This window comes from Mustelus asterias, chromosome 3, assembly GCF_964213995.1.
Source record: "Mustelus asterias chromosome 3, sMusAst1.hap1.1, whole genome shotgun sequence".
NCBI lineage: Eukaryota > Metazoa > Chordata > Chondrichthyes > Carcharhiniformes > Triakidae > Mustelus > Mustelus asterias.
The window spans coordinates 118,527,589-118,551,229 of NC_135803.1; the positions used below are offsets into that span (position 1 = coordinate 118,527,589).

At 42.5% G+C, this 23,641-nt stretch overlaps 1 protein-coding gene across 1 annotated transcript in view; it reads left to right on the forward strand.

Annotated features, from left to right (window-relative positions):
- suclg2 (succinate-CoA ligase GDP-forming subunit beta) overlaps positions 1-23,641 on the forward strand; it is a 400,364-nt gene that overhangs the window by 343,957 nt on the left and 32,766 nt on the right. The window contains exon 10 of the mRNA XM_078209475.1: positions 19,611-19,731. Within this exon, the coding sequence (XP_078065601.1) occupies positions 19,611-19,731 (121 nt within the window). The remainder of the gene's footprint in view (positions 1-19,610; positions 19,732-23,641) is intronic.

Consider the following 23,641-nt stretch of genomic DNA (forward strand, 5'->3'; position numbering starts at 1 on the left):
TTTATTGCCTATCCCTGATTATCCTTGAGCAGCCTTCTTGAAACGCTGCAGTCCCTGAGGTGTAGATACACCCACAGTGCAGTTAGGAAGGGAATTCCAAGAATTTAACCCAGAGACAGTGATGGAGCAGTGATATATTTCCAAGTCAGGATGGTGAGTGACTTGGAGGGGAACCTCCAGGTAGTGGTGTTGCCAGGTATTTGCTGCCCTTAGTCTTCCAAAGATGGTAGTGGTCATTGGTTAGGTAGGTGCTGCCGAAGGAACCCTAGTGAATTCCTGCCTAAGGAACCCCAATGAGTTCCTGCAGTGCATCTTGTAGATGGTATACATGACTGCCACTTTGTTGGTGGTGGAGGGATTGAATGTTTATGGAAGGAGTAGCAATCAAACAGGTTGCTTTGTCTGGGATAGTAGTGAGCTTCTTGAGTGTTGTTGGAGCTACACTCATCCACGCAAAGGAAGAGTATCCATCCTACCCCTGACTTGCACCTTGTTAATGGGCAGGTTTTGGGGGGGTCAGGAGGTGTGTTACTCACCACAGGATTCTGAACCATTGATTTTCTCTTTTAGCAACAGTGTTGATATGGCTAGTCCAGGTCAATTTATTGTCAATGGTGACCCCCAGGCTATCCATAGTGGGGGATTCAGCATTGTTAATGCCAAGGGGCAGTGATTAGATCCTCTCTTGTTGGAAATAGTCATGTCCTGGTACTTCTGTGACATGAGTATCTTTTTTTTCAAAACGTGCAGCGTGCTTTTTAGGCAATAGTCTTGATTGCTTTTAAAACATCTGTGCTAGATTCCAGTTTGTGCATTGCGAGCTCCAAATGCCTGTTGATATTTGACTTCAATGATCCAAAATAACAATTCAAACTTTTTTCAAGTATTGGCGAATTGCATAAAAACAAGTTAGTTTAAGCTTGAAAAGATACTTTTGGGATGAGTATTTTTTCTAGGATGTGTAATTATACTGGTTTATTGTCAGCAACAACTTCTCCATGATATAATGATCTATAACGTGCCTATGACAGTTTACTACTAAAAATAAGATTCAAAAGGCTTAGGAGACTTTATGAGCAGCTATATATGATTTCATGGCAAAGGTATGGACTGCATAGAACCGGTCAATGTTTTGATATTCATTAAGTACAATTAACAGTCTGTATCTTGCAATTTTCTTCTACAACTTATCGAGTTATTAAGTCATCTTTTCCTATTTTTAAAATGGCTGTTCTTTGTATCCTAATTAGGGATATCCACATATGTCTTAATCGTCTGATTTTCAATGATCTGGTGTTGAAGATCACCAAAATAGATCTGTAGTTGTGATTTACTGAAGAACAAAAAAGAACAAAGAAAATTACAGCACAGGAACAAGCCCTTCGGCTCCCCAAGCCTGCACCGACCATACTGCCCGACTGAACTACAACCCCCTACCCTTCAGGGTTCCATATCCCTCCATTCCCATCCTATTCATGTATTTGTCAAGACGTCCCTTAAAAGTCACTATCATATCTGCTTCCACTACCTCCCCTGGCAGCGAGTTCCAGGCACCCACTACTCTCTGTGTAAAAAAAAACTTGCCTTGTACATTTCCTTTAAACCTTGCTCCTTGCACCTTAAACCTATGCCTCCTATTAATTGACTCTTCCAGCCTGGGAAAAAGCTTCTGACTATCCACTTTGTCCATGCCCCTCATAATCTTGTAGACTTCTATCAGGTCGCCCCTCTACCTCCGTCGTTCCAGTGAGAACAAACCAAGCTTCTCCAACCTCTCCTCATAGCTAATGCCCTCCATACCAGGCAACATCCTGGAGTTTGCTACTTTTGCTGTTCTTGAGAAAACAAGGTGAGGGATATTAGAGATTTGGATGGAACACATTTCGCAGTGCTCACATTTCGTACTTTCAAACATCGTGTGAACAAAATATAATATAAACCTCGCCTCCGAATGCAATAACCAAACCAACATCAGTTATTAAATTTCTTTTTAGCACTAGAACTCCATTTTATGACTGGCTGAGATTGTAAATTAGCTGAGTTTTGTGTTGTACACACTTGGAACTGGTTGAACAGGCAAACTCATTTAGCCATCTGAGAGAGAACACTTTCCATCCCATTGGACAGGGTTAAATTTGCACAAATTCCTCCTTGGAGATGAATGTATCCTGCCCTTCCAGCTTAATAACCCAGCATTTTTCATAGAATCCCTACAGAGGGAGACCATTTGGCCCTTTGAGTCTGTACCAACCACAATCTCACCCAGGCCATACACCCTCATTTACCCTGACTTTAGGGTCAATTTAGCACATCTTTGGACCGTGGGAGAAAACCGGAGCACCTGGAGGAAACCCATGCAGACACGGGGAGAAAGTGCAAACCCGAGGCTGGAATTAAACCCGAGTCCCTGGCACTGTGAGGCAGCAGTGCTAACCACTGTGCCACCGTACTGCCTTTTTGCCATGAAACTTACTGAATTCATTTTAATATTTCATATAATTTATGTATTCCTGGTTAGAATTTAGTTTTGAAAGGCCACCAGTAGGAATTGATTAAAATTAATTTTTGCCACATCATAATGGATGTTTTGAATTGGAATTTGTATGCTCACATCAATTTTCATGGCTGTACTGTATTTTTAATATTTTTCTCAAGCTGTATTTTCTGCCATTTGTCTTCCAGTTTGAGAAGTCCATAGAACTTGAACCATCTTCAACACTTAGCTGTGTTTATGAATGGCAGTAATGAATGTGAAGTACAATCATCACAACTTGAAACTTGCTCAGACTATTAGGATGAAGGTCTCGTTCTCTGCTGGCGACAAGATTGGATGTGACATGATTTTGGGCAGTCTCAACCCAATCTAAGTCAGCATGGACCCACTACACAAACCGCCCTCCCCCCCCCTCGCCCTCAATCTGCAGTTTGAATAGGTTGCTAGCGCTAAAAGTGGAAAATGGAATGCACAGCTCGTTGTCATGACAAAACATTAAGAGGAATAAGAAAATGTTTGCACTGCAATAATAAACCTTTCTCTTTTATCATTCAGAATGATAAATTTTTCTTAAGGAGCATAATTTAAATAGGTGCTGTACTTTTACTGTTGAAAACATTCATTTTAACAGGTCTACAATTTTGCAGTTTCCCTTTCCTATCTATCTTGATAATCAAGTGCAACTCACGCTTATGGTTAAAAATAGAATTTGAAGAGCAAGAAAGCTGTGAGCACTAATATGGTATGGTTATCAGTGTGAAGACTTTGGACTGAATTTTCTGGCCCCGTCTGCTGGCAGGATCTTCCAGTTCCATTGAAGTCAATGAATGTTTAAATGGTTTGCAAATCCGCCATGGCAGGGTGGGAAAGTTCTGGCTTTTGCAAATATATCTATTCAGCAATTAAGCAGAGATAAATTACCTGTTTGCTTTAATTTCATGTGAGTGGCCATCTCCTAACTGAAAACTATCCTTGATCAAACATAGTATGTTCCGCCTATGAACAAAGAAAATGGGGTTCAACCAAGACTTGACAAAGAGAATTGTACTTGGCAAATCTGATAAACATTTTTTGTGGGAAGTGGCAGATTTGATGGATGGAGTGAAATGAAATGGATGTAGTGTACCAAGTCTTTGAAGGTATCGCACACGATACTATTCAAGAAAACCAAGGTATCTAGAATTGTGGCAAATAAATTGGTTAGAAGGAAGGAAACAGAAGAATGATAAAGGATGATTCCTCAATGCACGGAAGTGGGTAATGATTCCATTACAGCTTCCATTCACTGTGTAGAGCAATTGTTTGTATATAGGGCTACATAAAGTAATGTTCAAATTTGCACACAATACAAAATAGGAAGGCAAGTAAGTCATTTGAAAATAGAAGAAAGCTGCAAAGGGATATGGAGAAGATGATAAAATGGGCAACAACAGACAAGTACCAGAGTGAAAACGGTGGCAGTTGGTGTGATGTTGGTACATTTGGGTTAAAATACCGTGTAACTATCTTTGAATGGGGACACTTAGGTGAAGGGGAAGAGCAGGACTTTGGGGTTCAGGATCACAAGGCATGAAAAGCAATACCTCAAGTGGACAACATCAAACGTAAATCTAATGGAAGACAGCATGTTGTGAAAGTATACCATTGAAAGTTGAGATGTAATAATAAATCTGTGTAAAACCTTATCAAGATACGACAGGACAGATGTTAAGGCTAGAGAGAGGATATAGCACAGATTCACTGTGCTGCTGCTTGATATGTGAAAATATAAATATTAGAATTGAGGAGATTAGAGGCTGAGTTGATAAAGATGTTTGAAATTATGTCTTAATTTTTAGACCTGCGTTTTTTTACCCTACATTTTGGATTTTGATTTACACCTTACAGTTTTCTAAATAAACTCCTCAGATGTTGGACAATTTATATGACAAGGATCAAGACTTCAAACAGATACATGTTTTGTAAAGGTCCTTCCATAAAGCAGTTAAGTGGGGAATTCCAGTATTTTAACCAAGGAGTGATAAAAGAATTGCAATCTTTGACCAAGTCAGGATGGCACGTGATTTGGGGAACCTCTGAGAGATGATTTTCCCATGCATATTTAATGTATTTTTTCCTAAGGTGGTGGAGCTTGTGGGTTTGGGAATGTCAAAGGAATTGCTGCAGTGCACATTGTAGTTGTACACAGCCATGGTATACTGGTGGTAGAGAGAGTGGATAAGGTGCCAATTGCATGGACTGCTTTGTCCTTGATGGTACCCAGCTTCTTGTTTAGTTTTCTACCCCTTATTTATTCGTTGGTATAAGCTAAAATAAATATGAAATAAAATAGATATAACAGTAAGCTGGAAACTGTTTATTCTACTTTGCAGCTCAAGTTCAATTTGGTACACCTGAGCTAAAAGTTTGACTTTTTGTTCCTTATATATTGGCATTTACTCGTGGAGAATGGAAATGGTTGGTGCAGTAATTGTAAGGATTGATGACCACCAGTTAGTATAAGGAAATATAACGGTTTATTTACAAACGCATATATACAGAGAGTACTTTCACAATGTTCCCACTTCCAGCGCTAGGATCCACTGTGGCTGTAAAAGCCCAGATCTGCCCTAAGATCCCCGCACCCATTCCCTTGGGCAATTGGGTCACATGACCCTCCTGATGCACACCCCTTAAAGAGGCCAGCTCGTACAGTTGGAGATTTAATTGGCATTTTTTTAATACAAATTAAACCTGAACACGATGCCTCACAAGGTATTTTGGATAGAAGCTTACCTGAAAGGGAGCAATTTCCCCAGACAGCCTTGTGCTTGATTGACTATCATAGGCAGACAGAAGTGATTTAAATGCAGGATGAACAGCTTTGCACTGATCCTAAACAATAATCCTTTTGTTAGCTATGCCTGTTCATGCAGGATACATTGTGCACCTTGATGTTGATAAATTTCTTTGATCTTTGACAGTCTTTCAAAAGAAGCCTTTTAAGTATCAACACAGACATCAGAAATCGCTCAGTTAGGCAGGAATAACCTACAAATATGGAACCTTTGCCTTGCTGAGCCAGAATTTATGTTTCCACATTTACAAGGGCTATCAAAATGGGCTAGTATGCATGTGTTATTTATTTTCATAATAAGTGCATGAACAGAATTTGAAATGACTGTGGCAAGTGATAACATTGTGATCAGTATATTGCATGTTTTATCTACTGTGGAATGAAGCAGCTTAGAAACTGAGCCAACCATGCATCTACCTAAGTGTGTTAGCTGTGTCTTCAAAGAAGTCTAAAGAGTACAAGGAGATCTGGTCCAGATCACTGAGTAGTTTCTGATTTGATTTATTATTGTCACATGTACTGAGATACAGTGGAAAGTATTGTTTCGCGTGCTATCCATACAAATCATACCATACATAGCTCACAAAGGGTTGCCACGCTCCAGCACCATTTTGAAACATGAATGTGGTCAATCCACAGTGAGATCAGTAACACATCTCCATTCTCTCTCCATTCCCTGTGTTGGGACTGGCTGCAGGTATTTTAAAGGCTTATGTAGAGGTCAGGACTTTTGGAATGGAAGAACATGACCAACAAGAGAAATAAATAAAGATTTAAAGTGAACTAAAAAAACAGCAACTTGCACAATGGGTTGCTGCCCTACATTAACATATCAATAGATAGACAGAGATTGCAAACATGTTCACTGTTATATTCATGTGCCCTGTTTTCACATGAGCAGATGCAGGGCAGCTGGAGTTAACTTGCAGCAAGATGTGTAACCTTTATATATAGTATTGAAAGACTAAGGAGAAAAACCTATATGACGCTCTCAAGCATCTTATGATTATTAGCTATTGGGGATATCAACGGTGTCATAGACCAGACTAGTTGCTCATTTGGCTTATTCATGCTGGCTAAAATGACAAAAAATGTGACCATTTGTGAACCTTCACTGTTTTGCTTACCAAGAATTTAAGGGAAGGTGGGTGTGGATTACCCTGTTTTCAAATGTGACTACACCAGGTATGAACAGGAAGTCTCTTAGCAGTAATGTCAGGAAACCCACTACAACAGCTGACCTGCTGGTCAAAAGGAGAGTGCTTCAGGAAGCACTGCTCTGCTGCAGTATGGAAAGATATCTTTACTCTCCCTCACCAGCACTATTACTCTGGTAAGCAAGTAAGGAGCCCACCTGATTTTAATTTTGCAATCTGATTGGTGGCTACTGAGCACATGACCAATGGAGGTAGGGAGGAGGAACTTCCCAAAGATTTGAGATATAATTACGCCATTCATTATTTATTAAATTAAAGTTGATCTAGATGCCTATTGCATGCCAACTGTATTCAAAACAGTTGAGATGCAGAGTTACAGGGAACAATGACAACTTGAATATCTATAGTGTGATGATGCTGTGCCTTTAAGAAATATATTTATATCATGTTTCTTGTAAGAGGAATATCTTGTTTCAAGAAATCGATTTGTCTGGAAAAAACATGCAGCTCCATGCTGAGACTGCAAGATAATAACTCATAGCTAATGGTGTGTTTGTCTTAACGGAGTTGTAGGAGGAATTTTCTGGGGTGCCCTGTATTTGTTAACCTCACTCAACCAATACATAGACTGCGAAAGACAGTATATAGTTAAAGAATGAAAAGGAATTTATTTGTTAATGCATGCATCAGGAGGGAGAGACAGTCAATGAGGGTTGACTGTCCTCTCTGAGCTAATATTGTAAGGTAAAGCACAGTGGCACAGTGGTTAGCACTGCTACCTCACAGTGCCAGGGACCTGGGTTTGATTCCTGGCTTGGGTCACTGTCTGTGTGGAGTTTGCACATTCTCCCTGTGTCTGCGTGGGTTTCCTCTGAGTGTTCCGGTTTCCACCCACAGTCCAAAGATGTGCAGGTTAGGTGCATTGGCCATGCTAAATTCTCCCTCTGAACCCGAACAGGTGCCAGAGTGTGGCGACTAGGGGATTTTCACAGTAACTTCATTACAGTGTGACTGTAAGCCTACTTGTGATAATAACTAAACTTTAAATTCTGAACATTTCAATATCCCACCCAGTCTCGTCAATCAGACTGGGAGGTCCAATCACAATATTAGACATTATTACCTTAGCCAATAACGTTCCACCTGTCAACAGGAATAGGAGATTATTAGCTCCTTGCCCATGTAAGTTCCTCCCCTGTTACCTAGGAAACATAACCCACGTCAATTCCTGTAACCAAGGTCATAACTAACAGCTGCAAATTTTAATTGGCGAAAGGAGTCACTCTTTCGTTGGAACCGGATCTCCTTTATCAGCTTCAGAGACTGCTCCAGCCTCACTACCCATGAACAAATTTACTCCCTTAAATAGCAGGCCTATGATTCAACTTGTTTTTGCGTATCTAAAAACAGATAAGAGAAGCTGCCTTTTTATGCTCCATTGTATTAAAAGAAGTTGGCCTGTCTACCACTGTGTTTCCCATCATGCTGCATTCAGAACGAAGTTCGCCAAGGCGCACAATAGATATATAACTTGTGGTTATACAGTTTATACCTTTGCAGTTTATAATACCTTTGCATATTTTGTTCCAGGCACATTGTGAATTCTCACCATACATAAGGCACTTTTTAATTGCCTTAATCTAGTCTACTTATTATAGTAAAACTAAAATGAAGGGCCTCATATTAAGAATTCTATACTACCTCCCATCAAGTGTTAATATATTTGTGTTTACTTGATTTTTCCGTTGGATTTCAGAGTAGGGTTTTGATTAGGTTAATTGCTAGAGACAGAGTCGTGTGCTAATGGAAGGAGCTAAGCTTGCGGGGAAGATACCCAGTTACTCTTTCAATTCTTTTTAAAAAGCAAGCAGTTTTGCTGCCTCGTTCTGAAAAAAGAAAGACATCTCTCTTGCTCTCTCTTTCTCTCCAGAAGTGCTCTGAGAACTCCAGGACTGGCAATCTAATTACAATCCCGTAAGCCGGTGTGTTGCTAACTGATTTTGAAGAGGCACATCCTTCCAATTGTGGTGACTAGAGTGGGGTGAAATATTCTAGTTGTAGCCCAATCAGAGCTTTTTAAAAGTAGCGTAACTTCCCTGTTTCTATAGTCAGTGCCACCATTTATGAAGCCTAAGATTCAATTTGCTGTGCTAACCACTCTCTCAATATGTTCTGCCAATTTCAATACGTTTGAACCCCAGGTCCCTCTGTCCCTTCACACTCTGTAAAACTATGCCACTTTAAGTCTGGAAACGGAATATTGTTTGAATTGGAACTCCGAGATAGATTAGCAGTTAAGAATTGTATCTTGCCATCTATAAGTATTGTTCAATTGGTAAATGTTAAGCTAATTCATTTGTTATAGTTAAACTGTTGTTAAATAAAGTTTGCTTTGATAAAAGCTTCCCAGTTTGTCAGTAGAATCGCACCTGGAATGAAACATCTTATCCCCACATTAATGCCAAAATAGGAAATAGTTGGGGTCTAGTCTGGCTTCACAATATACCGTGGGGTTTCTGGGCCGTACCCTAACGATAGCACCTATAACACGGAAAAAATATTCTGAAGGAATCAATAACAAGGTAAGAGGGAAGAGTATTAATTATTAGTCAATTCGGCACAGAAGGAGGCTATTTTGCCCATCAAGTCTGTGCCAGCTCTCTGCGAAGCAATTCAGTCAGTCACATTTTCTTGCTCTACCCCTGTAGTCCTACAACTTTATTTCCCTAAAGTACCTATCCAATTTCCTTTTGAAATCATTGCTCATCTCCATTTCACCACCCTTTTAAGAAGAATGTCCCAAGTTGTCACCATTTGCTGCATAAAAATGTTCTTCCTCACATTCCATCCCCCCATGTCTCTTAACCAAAACCTTAAATCTGTTTACCTTAGTCCTTATACCATCAGCTAATAAAAAAGGGTTTTCTTTTTCCGCATTATCTAAATCTGTCATAATCTTGGACATCAGATCAGATCTCTCTTCAACTTCCTTTGCTCCAAGGGCAGCAACCTCTGTTTCTCCAAACTAACCAGTAGCTAAATTCCATAACCCTGGAGCTATTCTGGTAAATCTTCTCTACATCCTTTCAGGGAATTTCACCTCCTTCCAATTGTGGTGGCAAGAGTGGGATGAAATATTCTAGTTGTGGCCCAGTCAGAGCTTTTTAAAAGTAGCATAACTTCCCTGTTTTTGTAGTCAATGCCACTATTTATGAAGCCCAAGATTCAATTTGCTGTGCTAACCACTCTCTCAATATGTTCTGCCAATTTCAATGTGTTTGAACCCCTGGTCCCTCTGTCTTTTCACACTCTGTAAAACTGTGCCACTAAGTATACATTGCCTCTCCCTATCCCTCTGTCAAAATGCATCCCTACACACTCTGTACTAAATTCTATCTCCCTACTCTCCTACCCTATCCAGTCGATGAGTATCATCCTCTCATTTTTCCACACCTCCAATTTTGCTATTATCAGCATATATATGTGGTGCAAGCACTGATCCTTCGGAAACATCACTGTCTACCGTTCTCCAGCATGAAGACAATGTACCACAACGCATTGGTTTCTGTCTTTAGGCTAATTCTTTATCCAGGCTGACACTGACTTTCACATTTCATCAGCATCAATTTTGTTAACGTGCAACTTAAGTGGTACTTTGTCAAATGCTTAAAGTCCATATAACCAGCAGCAACTGCATTTTCTTCATCAGCCTTCTCAATACTTCATCAAGAAGGTGAGGTTGGAAAGACTGCCCTTGACATCAAGACTGCATTTGACCAAATTACCCCTAAAAAAACTGAAATCAATGTGAATCAGTGGAAACACAAAGGACGATGGTTATGGTTGTTGGAGGTCAATTATCTCAGCCCTAGGACATCACTGCAGGAGTTCCTCAGGGTAGTGTCCTAAGCCCAGCCATCTTTAACTGCTTCATCAATGACCTTCCATCCATCATAAGATGATTGCACAGTAGCAGCACCATTCACAACTCATCGGTACTGAAGCAGTCTGTGTCCATATACAGCAAAACCCTGGCCTTCATTAATCGAGGGATTGAGTTTAGGAGTCGGGAGATAATGCTGCAGCTTTATAGGACCCTGGTTAGACCCCACTTGGAGTACTGCGCGCAGTTCTGGTCACCTCATTACAGGAAAGATGTTGAAGCCATTGAAAGGGTGCAGAGGAGATTTACAAGGATGTTGCCTGGATTGGGGGGCATGCCTTATGAGGATAGGTTGAGGGAGCTTGGTCTCTTCTCCCTGGAGAGACGAAGGATGAGAGGTGACCTGATAGAGGTTTACAAGATGTTGAGAGGTCTGGATAGGGTAGACTCTCAGAGGCTATTTCCAAGGGCTGAAATGGTTGCTACGAGAGGACACAGGTTTAAGGTGCTGGGGGGTAGGTACAGAGGAGATGTCAGGGGTAAGTTTTTCACTCAGAGGGTGGTGGGTGAGTGGAATCGGCTGACGTCGGTGGTGGTGGAGGCAAACTCGTTGGGGTCTTTTAAGAGACTTCTGGATGAGTACATGGGATTTAATGGGATTGAGGGCTATAGATAGGCCTAGAGGTGGGGATGTGATCGGCGCAACTTGTGGGCCGAAGGGCCTGTTTGTGCTGTGGCTTTCTATGTTCTATATTCAGGTTTAAGTCGATAAGTGGCAAGTAATGTTCGTGCCACATCAAGGGGCGGCATAGTATCACAGTGGTTAGCACTGCTGCCTCACAGCGCCAGGGACCCGGGTTTCAATTCCCGGCTTGGATCGTTGTCTGTGCACATTCTCCCCATGTCTGAGTGGGTTTCTTCCGGATGGTCCAGTTTCCTCCTACAGTCCAAAGATGTGCAAGTTAGGTGGATTGGCCATGCTAAATTGCCTCTTAGTGTCAGGGAGACTAGCTAGGGTAAATGCATGGGATTATGGGGATAGGGCCTGGGTGGGATTGTGGTTGGTGCAGACCTGATGGGCCAAATGGCCGCTTCCTGCACTGTAGGATTCTATGATTCTAAGTGCCAGACAATGACCATCTCCAGCAGGGGAGAATCTAACCATCTCCTCTTGACATTCAATTGCATTACCATCACTGAAACCTCCCATTATCAACATATTGGGGAGGCTACCATTTACCAGAAGATGAACTGGACTAGCTATATAAATATATGGTTACCAGATCAGGGCTGGCAATTCAGCAGTGTGTGACTTAACCACTTAACAACCCAAAGCCTGTCCACCATCTACCAGGCACAAGTCAGGAGCGTGGTGGAATACTCTCCCCTTGTCTGGACGCGTACAGCTTCAAAAACACTCCAGAGGCTCGACACCACCCAGAACAAAGCAACCCACTTGATTGACACCTCATCCACCACCTTCAACATCCACTGCCTCCACCACTGCTGCACAATGGCAGCCATGTGTACCATCTACAAGATGCAGTGCAAAAACTCACCAAGGTTCTTCTGAAAGCACCTTCAAAACTTGTGACTTCTACCACCTAGAAGGACAAAAAACTGAAGTCAATGTGAATCAGGGGAAACATAAAGGAAGATGGTTATGGTTGTTGGAGGTCTATCATCTCAGCCCCAGGATGTTGCTGCAGGAGTTCCTAAGGGCAGTGTCATAACCCTGCCATCTTTAGCTGCTTCATCACTGACCTTCCTTGCATCATAGGGTCAGAAGTGATGATTGCACAGTATCAGCACCATTCGTGACTCATCAGATACTGAAGCAGTTTGTGTCCATGTGCAGCAAATGCATGGGAACACCACCACCTGCAAGTTCCCCTCCAAGTCACACACCATCCTGACTTGGAACTATATTGTTATTCTTTAACTGACACCGAGTCAAAATCCTGGAACCCCCTTCTTAACAGCACTGTGGCTGTTCCTTCAGCACAAGGAAATGGCTCACCATCACCTTCTCAAGGGCAATGAGGGATGAGTAATAAATGTTGGCCTAGCCAATGACTTTCGGATCTCATGAATGAATGAATAAATAAAAAAATAATTAGTCAAACACCGTAATCTGCCTTTAACAAATCTACTCTGGTTCTCTTTAATTAATTTAAACCTCTGCAATCTCTCCAAGTGCCTGTACATTTTTTTCTCCTGATAATTGTCTCTACAACTTTACCCACCTCTGATAGTGAACAGATTGACCTCTGGTTGCTCATAGTGTACAAACAAGAGTGTCACAATTCCCACTCTTCAATCCTTGTAACAGATTTCCCCTATCTAGGGAAAGTTTCAAGATTATGGCAAGCCCTTTTGCTGTCTTCAGTCCCACTTCCCTTAGAGCCAGGGATGCAAGCCAGGTGACTTAACAAAGAGAAAGGAAGAGGCATGGGAACAGTATAGCCAAAGGATGGAAAGTTTAACCAAAATTGCACGTCAGTGAATAAGGTAATTGCAGGGAATAGATGTAAGAAAATTAAATTAATGGTTTTTTACCTGAATGCAGGAGGCATTTGCAATATAATGGGTGAACTAGTGGCACAAATAGAGGTAAATGATCTAATCATCATTATAGAAACATGGTCACAGGGTGATCAAGAGTGGGAGTAAATATTCCGACTCTTTTAAAAGTACTTGGATCTGCACTTTAGGTGCTGTAAGCTGCGGGGCTATGGGCTAGGTACAGGAAGGTGGGATTTGAAAGGACACCTGGTGTCATTGGGCTGGCATGGACAAGATGGGCCAAATGGCCTCCTTCTGTGCTGTAACTTTTATATGGTTCTATGTTGAGAAGGCAGATAGAATGGCAAAGGAGGAGATGTAGCCCTGACAGTAAAGAAAAACATAAAGACATTAGCGAGAAAGTATCTGGCCTTAAAAGATCATTAAGTAGATTCCGTATGGATGAAAATTAGTAATAGCAAGAGTCAGGAAACACTGGTGGGAGTAATTTATAGACCCCATGATAGTAGTTATATTGTTCAACAGAACGTTAAACAAATTATTGAAGCTTGTAACAAAGGCAATGCAATAATTGTTGGGGGACTTCAATCATCATATAGACTGGGACAATCAAATTTACAAGAGTGGTCTAGAAGATGAATTTGTAGAATATTTTTGGAGCCGACAAGAGATAAGGCTACCTTAGATCGAGTGTTGTGTAATGAAGCCAGGCTAATTAGTAATTTCATAGTCAAAGATCCAGTGGGAAATAGTGATAATAATGCAATGTTATGTTTGAAAGTGACATACTCCAATCACAAAAAATGAATCTTGAGCTTAAAGCCAATTACATAGGTATGAGGGGAGAATTGGCCGAGATTAATTGGGTAAATAAACTAAAAGGTATGGAGGTAAGTGAACAGTGGGAAACATTTAAACAAACAATTCAAAATGTTCAACAAAAAATCATTCCATTGAAAACCAAATCTCAGCAAGACCTGTTCATAGAATCATAGAAACCCTACAGTGCAGAAAGAGGTCGAGTCTGCACCAATCACAATCCCACCCAGGCCACATCCCCACATATTTATCTGCTTACCCCTCTAACCTACGCATCTCAGGACACTAAGGGGCAATTTTAGCATGGCCAATCGACCTAACCCGCACATCTTTGGACTGTGGGAGGAAACCAAAGTACCCGGAGGAAACCCACGCAGACACGAGGAGAATGTGCAAACTCCACACCTGTTGGTGGCTTGTTAAGGATAGTCTCAGCTTGAAAAAAGAGGTTTACAATCTTGCGGAAACAATTAGTTAGTCCAAAAATTGGGAATGTTTTAGAAACTAGCAAATGGCAACTAAAATGGGGGAAAAAAGTAGAATACAAGAGTAAACTAGCTAGAAAAGTGAAAGCAGATTGTAAGAGTTTTTATAATTATATAAAAGGGAAGTGAGTAGCTAATGTAAGTACTGGTCCCATGAAAGCAGGATAAATTATCATAGAAAATAATGAAATGACAGAGCCATTGAACAAATATTTTGTGACTCTCTTCATAGTAGAAGACACAAGTTTCATACCAGAAATTGACAGTGGAAGTAAATTAATATCAGCATAGAAAAAATATTAGGGAATAATTAAGGGACTAAAATATAACAAATTCCCGGGACCTGATGTACTATATGCCCCACGATTCTTAAGAGTGATAGCTGAAGAGGTAGTCGATGTACTAGCTATGATTTTGAAAAATGCCATAGATTCAGGAACTGTCCCATCACCTCTCTTTACAACAATCTGAAGTCCCTATCTGCTTCAAGAAGATGACCATCATCCTGGTACCAAAGAAAAGTCCGGCAGTATGACTTAATGACTATCATCTGGTGGCTCTGACATCCATCATTATGAAGTGCTTCGAAAGGTTAATCATGGCACGAATCAATTCCAGCCTCCCAGATTGCCTGGATCCACTACAGTTCGCCTACCACCGCAACAGGTCCACAGCAGAGACCATCTTCCTGGCCCTGCACTCAACCCTGGAATATCTAGATAACAAAGGCACCTATGTCAGACTCCTATTTATCAATTACAGCTCAGCCTTCAACGCCATTATTCCCACAAAACTCATTTCCAAACTCCGTGGCCTGGGCTCGGCTCCTCCCTCTGTGATTGGATCCTGAGCTTCCTAACTCAGTTGTTGCTCATCAGTAAGGATAGGCAACAACATCTCCTCCATGATGATCCTCAACAGCGGTGCCCCACAAGACTGTGTCCTCAGCCCCCTACTATATTCCTTATACACCACACTGTGTGGCCAAATTCCCCTCCAACTCGATTTTCAAGTTTGCTGATGACACCACCACAGTGGATCGGATCTCAAACAATGATGAGATGGATTACATGAACGAGAGAGAGAATCTGGTGAATTGATGCGATGGCAACAATCTCACCCTCCATGGCAATAAAATGAAGGAGATAGTCATTGATTTCAAGAAACGTAGTGGAGAACATGCCCCTGTCTTCATCAATGGGGATGAAGTAGAAATGGTCAAGACCTTCAGGCTTTTAGGTGTCCAGATCACCAACAACCTGTCCTGGTCCCTCCATGCTGACACTATTGTTAAGAAAGCCCACCAACGCCTCTACTTTCTCAGAAGACTAAGGAAATTTGGCATGTCTGTTACCATCACAAACTTTTACAGATGCACCATAGCAAACATTCTTTCTGGTTGTATCACAGGTTGGTATGGTTCCTGCTCTGTCCAAGACCGCAATAAACTTCAAAAGGGTCATGAACGAAGTCCAGTCCATCAATCAAACCAGCTTCCCACCCATTGACCGTATCTATACTTCCCGTTGCCTCGGAAAAGCAGTCAGCATAATCAAGGACCCCACACACCCCGGACATTCTCTCTTTCACCGTCTTCCATTGGGGAAAAGATACAAAAGTCTGAGGTCATGTACCAACCGACTCAAGAACAGCTTCTTCCCTGCTGCCATCAGACTGAATGGACCTACTTCGCATTAAGTTGATCTTTGTCTACACCTTAGCTATGACTGTAACACTATATTCTGCACTCTCTCCTCTCCTTCTCCATGTAAGGTATGCTTTGACTGTATAGCACGCAAGAAACAATACTTTTCACTGTATACTAATATATGTGACAATAATAAATCAAATCAAATCAAATCGTTGGAAGTTGGCAAATGCTGCACCAAGGCAGATCATGCCTTACGAGCCTAATTGAATTTTTTGAAGATGTAACTAGACACATAGACGCAGGAAGAGCGGTAGATGTAGTTTATATGGATTTCAGCAAGGGGTTTGATAAGGTGTCCCATGAAAGGCTCATTGAGAAAGTGAAGGGGCATGGGATACAAGGGGACATTGCTTTGTGGATTCAGAACTGGCTTGCCCACAGAAGGCAAAGAGTGGTTGTAGATGGGTCTTTTTCAGCATGGAGGTCGGTCACCAGTGGAGTGCCCCAGGGATCTGTTCTGGGACCCTTGCTCTTTGTGATTTTTATAAATGACCTGGATGAGAAAGTGGAAGGATGGGTTGGCAAGTTTGCTGATGACACAAAGGTTGGTGGGGTTGTGGATAGTGTAGAGGGATGTCAGCAGTTGCAACGAGACATAGATAAGATGCAAGACTGGGCGGAGAAGTGGCAGATGGACTTCAACCCAGATAAGTGTGTGGTGGTTCATTTTGGCAGGTCGAATAGGATGAAAGAATATAATATTAAGGGTAAGACGCTTGGCAGTGTGGAAGATCAGAAGGATCTTGGGGTCCGGGTTCATAGGACGCTCAAAGCAGCGTCGCAGGTGGAGGCTGTGGTTAAGAAGGCGTATGGAATACTGGCCTTCATCAATAGAGAAATTGAGTTTAGAAATCGGGAGATAATGCTGCAGCTGTATAGGACCCTGGTCAGACCCCACCTGGAGTACTGTGCCCAGTTCTGGTCGCCTCATTACAGAAAGGATGTGGAGGCCATAGAAAGGGTGCAGAGGAGATTTACAAGCATGTTGCCTGGATTAGGTGGCATGCCTTATGAGGATAGGTTGAGGGAGCTAGGTCTTTTCTCCTTGGAGAGGCGAAGGATGAGAGGTGACCTGATAGAGGTGTATAAGATGTTATGGGGTATTGATAGAGTGGATTCTCAGAGGCTTTTACCCAGGGCTGTAATGGTTGCCACAAGAGGTCACAGGTTTAGGGTGCTGGGGAGTAGGTACAGAGGAGATGTTAGGGGTAAGTTTTTCACTCGGAGGGTAGTGGGTGCGTGAAATCGGCTGCAGGTAGTGGTGGTGGAGGCGGATTCGATAGGGCCTTTTAAGAGACTTTTGGATAAATTCATGGAAGTTAGTAAGATAGAGGGTTATAGGTAAGCCTAGTAGGTAGGGACATGTTCGGTGCAACTTGCGGGCTGAAGGGCCTGTTTGTGCTGTAGCTTTTCTATGTTCTATGTTTTCAAGAAAGGAGGGAGAAGGAAAACATTGAACTACAGACCAGTTAACCTAACATCAGTCATTGGGGAAAAGTGCTGGAATCTATTATTAAGAAAGTTTTAACAATGCACTTAGAAAAGCACAGAATGATTAGAACAAGTCATTATGGTTTTACTAAAGGGAAATCCTGTTCGACAAATTTATTGGCATTTTTTCAGAGCTAGTAGCGTCGGTAAAGAGGAAACAATAATTGCAGTATATCTAGATTATCAAAAGGCATTCAGTAAGGTGCTACACAATAGATTAATGGGCACAATAAGTGGTTGTAGAGTTGGGGATAATAAACTAGCATGGATAGAGAATCAGTTAATAGATGAAAAACAAAGAATGGGCATAAAGTATTTTCAAGTTGACAGGCAGCGAATAATGGAGTTCCACAGGGATCAGCGCTGAAGATACAGCTATTTGCAATCTATATTCATGACTTAGATGAAGAGACAGAGAGTAATGTATCTAAGTTTGCTGATCATACAAAGTTAGGTGGGAAGGTAAGCTGTGGGGAGGACATGGAAAGGCTGCAACGAGATATAGACAGATTAAGTGGGTGGGCAACAAAAGGGCTGATGAAGTATAATGTAAGGAAGAGTGAAGTTATTCACCTTGGTTATAAGAATAGAAAAGCAGAATATTTTTAAAAGGTGAGCAACTTGTAAGTGTTGATGTTCAAAGGGACCTTGGTGTGCTCATATGAGGAACGCAGAAAGTTAACGTGCCGTTTCGGCCAGTAATTAGGAAGACAAATTGCATGTTGGCCTTTATTGCAAGGGCATTGGAGTACAAGAATTAAAAAGTCTTGCTAATATTTAACAGAGTTTTGTTGAGACCACATCCAGTGTACTTTGTGTAGTTTTGGTCCCCATATTTAAGAAAGGATATACTTGCAAAGGAGGCGGTATAGCACAAGTTCACTAAATTGGTCCCTGGGATGAGGCTATTGTTCTATAGTGAGAGACTAAACAAATGAGGCCTGCATTCTTTGAAGTTTAGAAGAATGAAAGCTGATCTCATTGAAACATACAAGATTCTGAAGAAACTTGATCGGGTAGATGCTGAGAGTGTTTCTGCTCATCAGTTCAGAGGAGTCTGAAACACGAGGGACACAGTCTCAGGATATGGGGCTGATCATTTAGAACTGAGATGAGAGGAAATTATTTCAATTAAAGGGTTGTGACTCTTTCGAATTCTGTACCCACAGGGTTGTGGATGCTCTATTGTTAAATACATTTAAGGCTGGGATAGACAGAATTTTGGTGTCTCAGGTAATCAAGTGGGGGAGCAGGCAGGAAAATGAGTTGAAACCCAAGATCAAGCATAATGGCAGAGCAGGAACAACGGGCTGTCTGGTCCACCCCTGCTCCTATTTCTTGTAGTAAGAAGTTTAACAACACCTATTTCTTATGTCATCCATTCTAAACATATCAACCCTTTCCAATACATCCTTTTCACCTTATCTATTACCTCTACCATGTCCACTTCTGCTGATATTTTGTCAGCATCATCTTCCTGTGTAAACACCAATACAAAGTACTTGATAAGTATTCGGAAGCTTGACACATGACATTCTCTTGGACAGAGATAACCACCCACTTTCAATCCTTGTTCTGTAAATTAAAATTTTGCAATACCTGAAGTAATTGTTACCTTGTTGCAAAGAAATTGTAGGAAAACTTACATTAAGTCTATTTACTCCCTGCTATGGTGTTGAGTTGGTTTTCTAGATTCCAGAATATCTCCTCCACTTCCTGGCACATCACCCCTTTTCCTTCCCTTTTGATTTTTTGGGGAACGTAGATCATAGATCATAGAATCCTACAGTGCAGAAAGAGGCCATTCAGCCCATGGAGTCTGCACCGACCACAATCCCACCCAGGCCCTACCCCCATATCCCTACATATTTTATCCACTAATCCCTCTAACCTATGCATCCCAGGACACTAAGGAGCAATTTTAGCATGGCCAATCAAGCCCGCACATCTTTGGACTGTGGGAGGAAACCGGAGCACCCGGAGGAAACCCATGCAGACACGAGGAGAATGTGCAAACTCCACATAGACAGTGACCCGAGCCAGGAATCGAACCCAGGTCCCTGGAGCTGTGAAACAGCAGTGCTAACCACTGTGCTACCGTGCCGCCCAGTTTTCACACAACTATTTCTGGTTTATTTTAATTTTTTATGCTATCACTGATAACCTGTAAGAGATTTGTTTCTTCAAGTTTCTTTGTTCTTTTCCTAGGTTGAAGCAATCCTTGTCAACATTTTTGGTGGAATAGTCAACTGTGCAATAATAGCGCATGGCATTACAAAGGCAAGTCGTGAACTTAAACTGAAAGTACCACTGGTTGTGAGACTTGAAGGTAAGTAATGCAAAAAAACTTGCATTTATATAATGTCTTCATGGCTGTTGGACATCTCAAAGTGTTTTAGTCAGGGAAATACTTTTGAAGAGTAGTTACTGTTGCAATAAGCTGCTGAACACTTTGCTTTCCCTTTTGGTTCCCACACTCACTGATATTTTCAGTGGTTCTTTCTCTTTAGGTACTGCTCCTATATCCTTTAAATGAGTCATCAACAACCTTCCTCAAAACACACAACTTGTGATCCCCACCTCCCTGCAGACTTCTCTTCGTGTTCCCATGCCGTTATCTCAGGTTTCTCCCAAAGATTTATATTTGACCTCCTTTTTTGCATTAATATGCAGCCTCTCGGTGACATCATCTGAAAACATAGCCTTAGTTTTCACATGTCTATGGTCTTTGCCACAAATGCTGTTTCTGAGCTCCCAATGATTCTATCCCTCTCCCTGGCAGATTATTTGTAACATCGGTGTCAAGTTTGATACCCATTTGAGCTTCTAATCACATATCCAATCCATGAGTAAAAACACCTATTTCCAACTGTGCAAAGCTCTGCCCCACATCAGTTTATCTGTTGCTGAAACCCTCAACATACCATCTTTACTTCTGGACTTGATTATTCCAAAAGCCCCTCTCATTCTGCAATCCATAAATTTGAGATGATTCAAAACTCTACTGCCGTTGTGCTCATACCAATTCCTGTTTATCTATCATCCCTGTGCTCACTAGCCTACACTGCCTCCCAACCAACCAACACCTTGGCGGGTGGGGGGGGGGGGGCAACGATGGAGAGTGAGAATGGAGAAGTGGAAAAATGGAAGTGAGAATGAGGGGTGGCAAAAATGAATGAATGAGATGAAAAGAAGAAATAAAATAAAATAAATGGAAATGGGGTGGAGGGAGAGAGTTCATGCTCTGAAGGTGTTGAACTCAATGTTCAGACTGGAAAGGTTGTAAAGTGCCCAGTCGGAAGATGAGGTGCTGTTCCCCCAGTTTGCATTGGGGTTCACTAGAACATTGCAAAAGACCAAGGACAGTCATATGGACAGGTGAGCAGGGTGGTGTGTTGAAGTGGCAAGCGACAGAAAGGTCTGGGTTCTGCTTGTGGACGGACTGAAGGTGCTCTGCAAAGCAGTCACCCAGTCTGCGTTTGTTCTCTCCAATGTAGAGTAGACTGCATTGGGAGCAGCGAATGCAATAGGAGGTGCACGCAAAGCGCTCCTTCACCTGAAAGGAGTGTTTAGGCCCTGGGATGGTGAGCAGGGAGGAGGTAAAGGGGCAGGTGTTGCACCTTCTGATATTGCATGGGAAGGTGCCGTGGGCAGCAGGTGAGGTGTTGGGTGTGATAACAGTAATGGATCATGGTGTCCCGGAGAGAACGATCCCTGCGGAATGCTGACGTGGGGACAAGATATGTTGAATCGTGGTATCATGTTGGAGTTGATGGAAATGGCGGAGGATAATCCTTTGAATGTGGAGGCTGGTGGGGTGAAAAGTGAGGACAAGGGGAACCCTATTCTGGGAGGGCGGGGAGAGGATGAGAGCAGTGTCCTGGGGGATGGTTCAGACGCGATTGAAAGCCCTGTTAACCACAGTGGGTGGAAAACCACAATTGAGGCAGAAGGAGACATATTTTGGAAAGTGGCATAATCAGAATAGATGTGTCGGAGGTGAAGGAACGGAGAGAATGGGATGGAGTCCTTACAAGGTGAGCGCTGTGGAGAGCTGTAGTCAAGGTAGTTGTGGGAGTCATTGGGCTTGTAATGGATGCTGATGGACAGTTTATCACCAGAAATGGAGACAAAGAGGTCAAGGAAGGGAAGAGAAATGTCAGAGATGGACCATGTAAAGGTAATAGAGGGGTAGAAATTGGAAGCAAAATTGATAACTTTTTCCAGGTCCAGACGAGACTATGAGGTGGCACGAAATAGTCGCCAATGTGCCGATAAAGGAGTTGTGGAAGGGGGCTGGAGTAGGACTGGAACAGGGAATGCTCCATGTTACCCATAAAGAGACAGGCATAACTGGAACCCATGTGGGTGCCCCCCGCCCCCTTCAGGGCAACTGCCACATTCCTCAGGCAGTCCCTTAACAATCTGTACCTCTGTTCTGCCATTCACAATTGTGATTGCTTAATGGACCTTTCTCAGCCTTCATCATCATCATTTACATTTCCAATTACAGCCTCCCCCCCTCCCCTCCCCAAGCCTCATAATATCAATCTCGTCTGATTTTCTTTGCTCTTAGCTCTGACGAACGGTCATCCAGACTCGAAGCGTTGGCTCTATTCTCTCTCAGTAAGAAGTCTAACAACACCAGGTTAAAGTCCAACAGGTTTATTTGGTAGCAAACACCACTAGATTTCGGAGCGTGCTGCTCCTTCGTCAGGTGGAGTGGGAAATCTGTTCACAAACAGGGCATGATGTGGAGATGCCGGCGTTGGACTGGGGTAAACACTCTAAGAGTTTTAACAACACCAGGTTAAAGTCCTTTACTTAACCTGATGTTGTTAAAACTATTAGTGCACAAACAGGGCATACAGAGACACAAACTCAATTTACGGAATGATGATTGGAATGCGAGTCTTTACAGCTAATCAAGTCTTAAAGGTACAGACAATGTGAATGGAGAGAGCATTAAGCACAGGTTAAAGAGATGTGTATTGTCTCCAGACAGGATAGCTAGTGAGATTTTGCAAGTCCAGGCAAGTTGTGGGGTTACAGATAGTGTGACATGAACCCAAGATCCCGGTTGAGGCCGTCCTCATGTGTGCGGAACTTGGCTATCAGTTTCTGCTCAGTGACTCTGCGTTGTTGTGTGTTGTGAAGGCCGTCTTGGAGAACGCTTACCCGAAGATCAGAGGCCGAATGCCCGTGACCGCTGAAGTGCTCCCCAACAGGAAGAGAACAGTCTTGCCTGGTGATTATCGAGCGGTGTTCATTCATCCATTGTCGTAGCGTCTGCATGGTTTCCCCAATGTACCATGCCTCAGGACATCCTTTCCTGCAGCGTATCAGGTAGACCAACGTTGGCCAAGTTGCAAGAGTATGTACCGTGTACCTGGTGGATGGTGTTCTCACGTGAGATGATGGCATCCGTGTCGATGATCCAGCACGTCTTGCAGAGGTTGCTGTGGCAGGGTTGTATGGTGACGTGGTCACTGTTCTCCTGAAGGCTGGGTAGTTTGCTACGGACAATGGTCTGTTTGAGGTTGTGCGGTTGTTTGGAGGCAGGAAGTGGGGGTGTGGGGATGGCCTTGGCGAGATGTTCGTCGTCTTCAATTACATGTTGAAGGCTCCGGAGGAGATGTCGTAGTTTCTCTGCTCCGGGGAAGTACTGGACGATGAAGAGTACTCTGTCCACCGTGTCCCGTGTTTGTCTGGAAAATTGGGCGGAGAGGTGGCAGATGGAATTTAATCCGGATAAATGCGAAGTGATGCATTTTGGAAGAAATAATGTAGGGAGGAGTTATACAATAAATGGCAGAGTCATCAGGAGTATAGAAACACAGAGGGACCTAGGTGTGCAAGTCCACAAATCCTTGAAGGTGGCAACACAGGTGGAGAAGGTGGTGAAGAAGGCATATGGTATGCTTGCCTTTATAGGACGGGGTATAGAGTATAAAAGCTGGAGTCTGATGATGCAGCTGTATAGAACGCTGGTTAGGCCATATTTGGAGTACTGCGTCCAGTTCTGGTCGCCGCACTACCAGAAGGACGTGGAGGCATTGGAGAGAGTGCAGAGAAGGTTTACCAGGATGTTGCCTGGTATGGAGGGTCTTAGCTATGAGGAGAGATTGGGTAGACTGGGGTTGTTCTCCTTGGAAAGACGGAGAATGAGGGGAGATCTAATAGAGGTATACAAGATTATGAAGGGTATAGATAGGGTGAACAGTGGGAAGCTTTTTCCC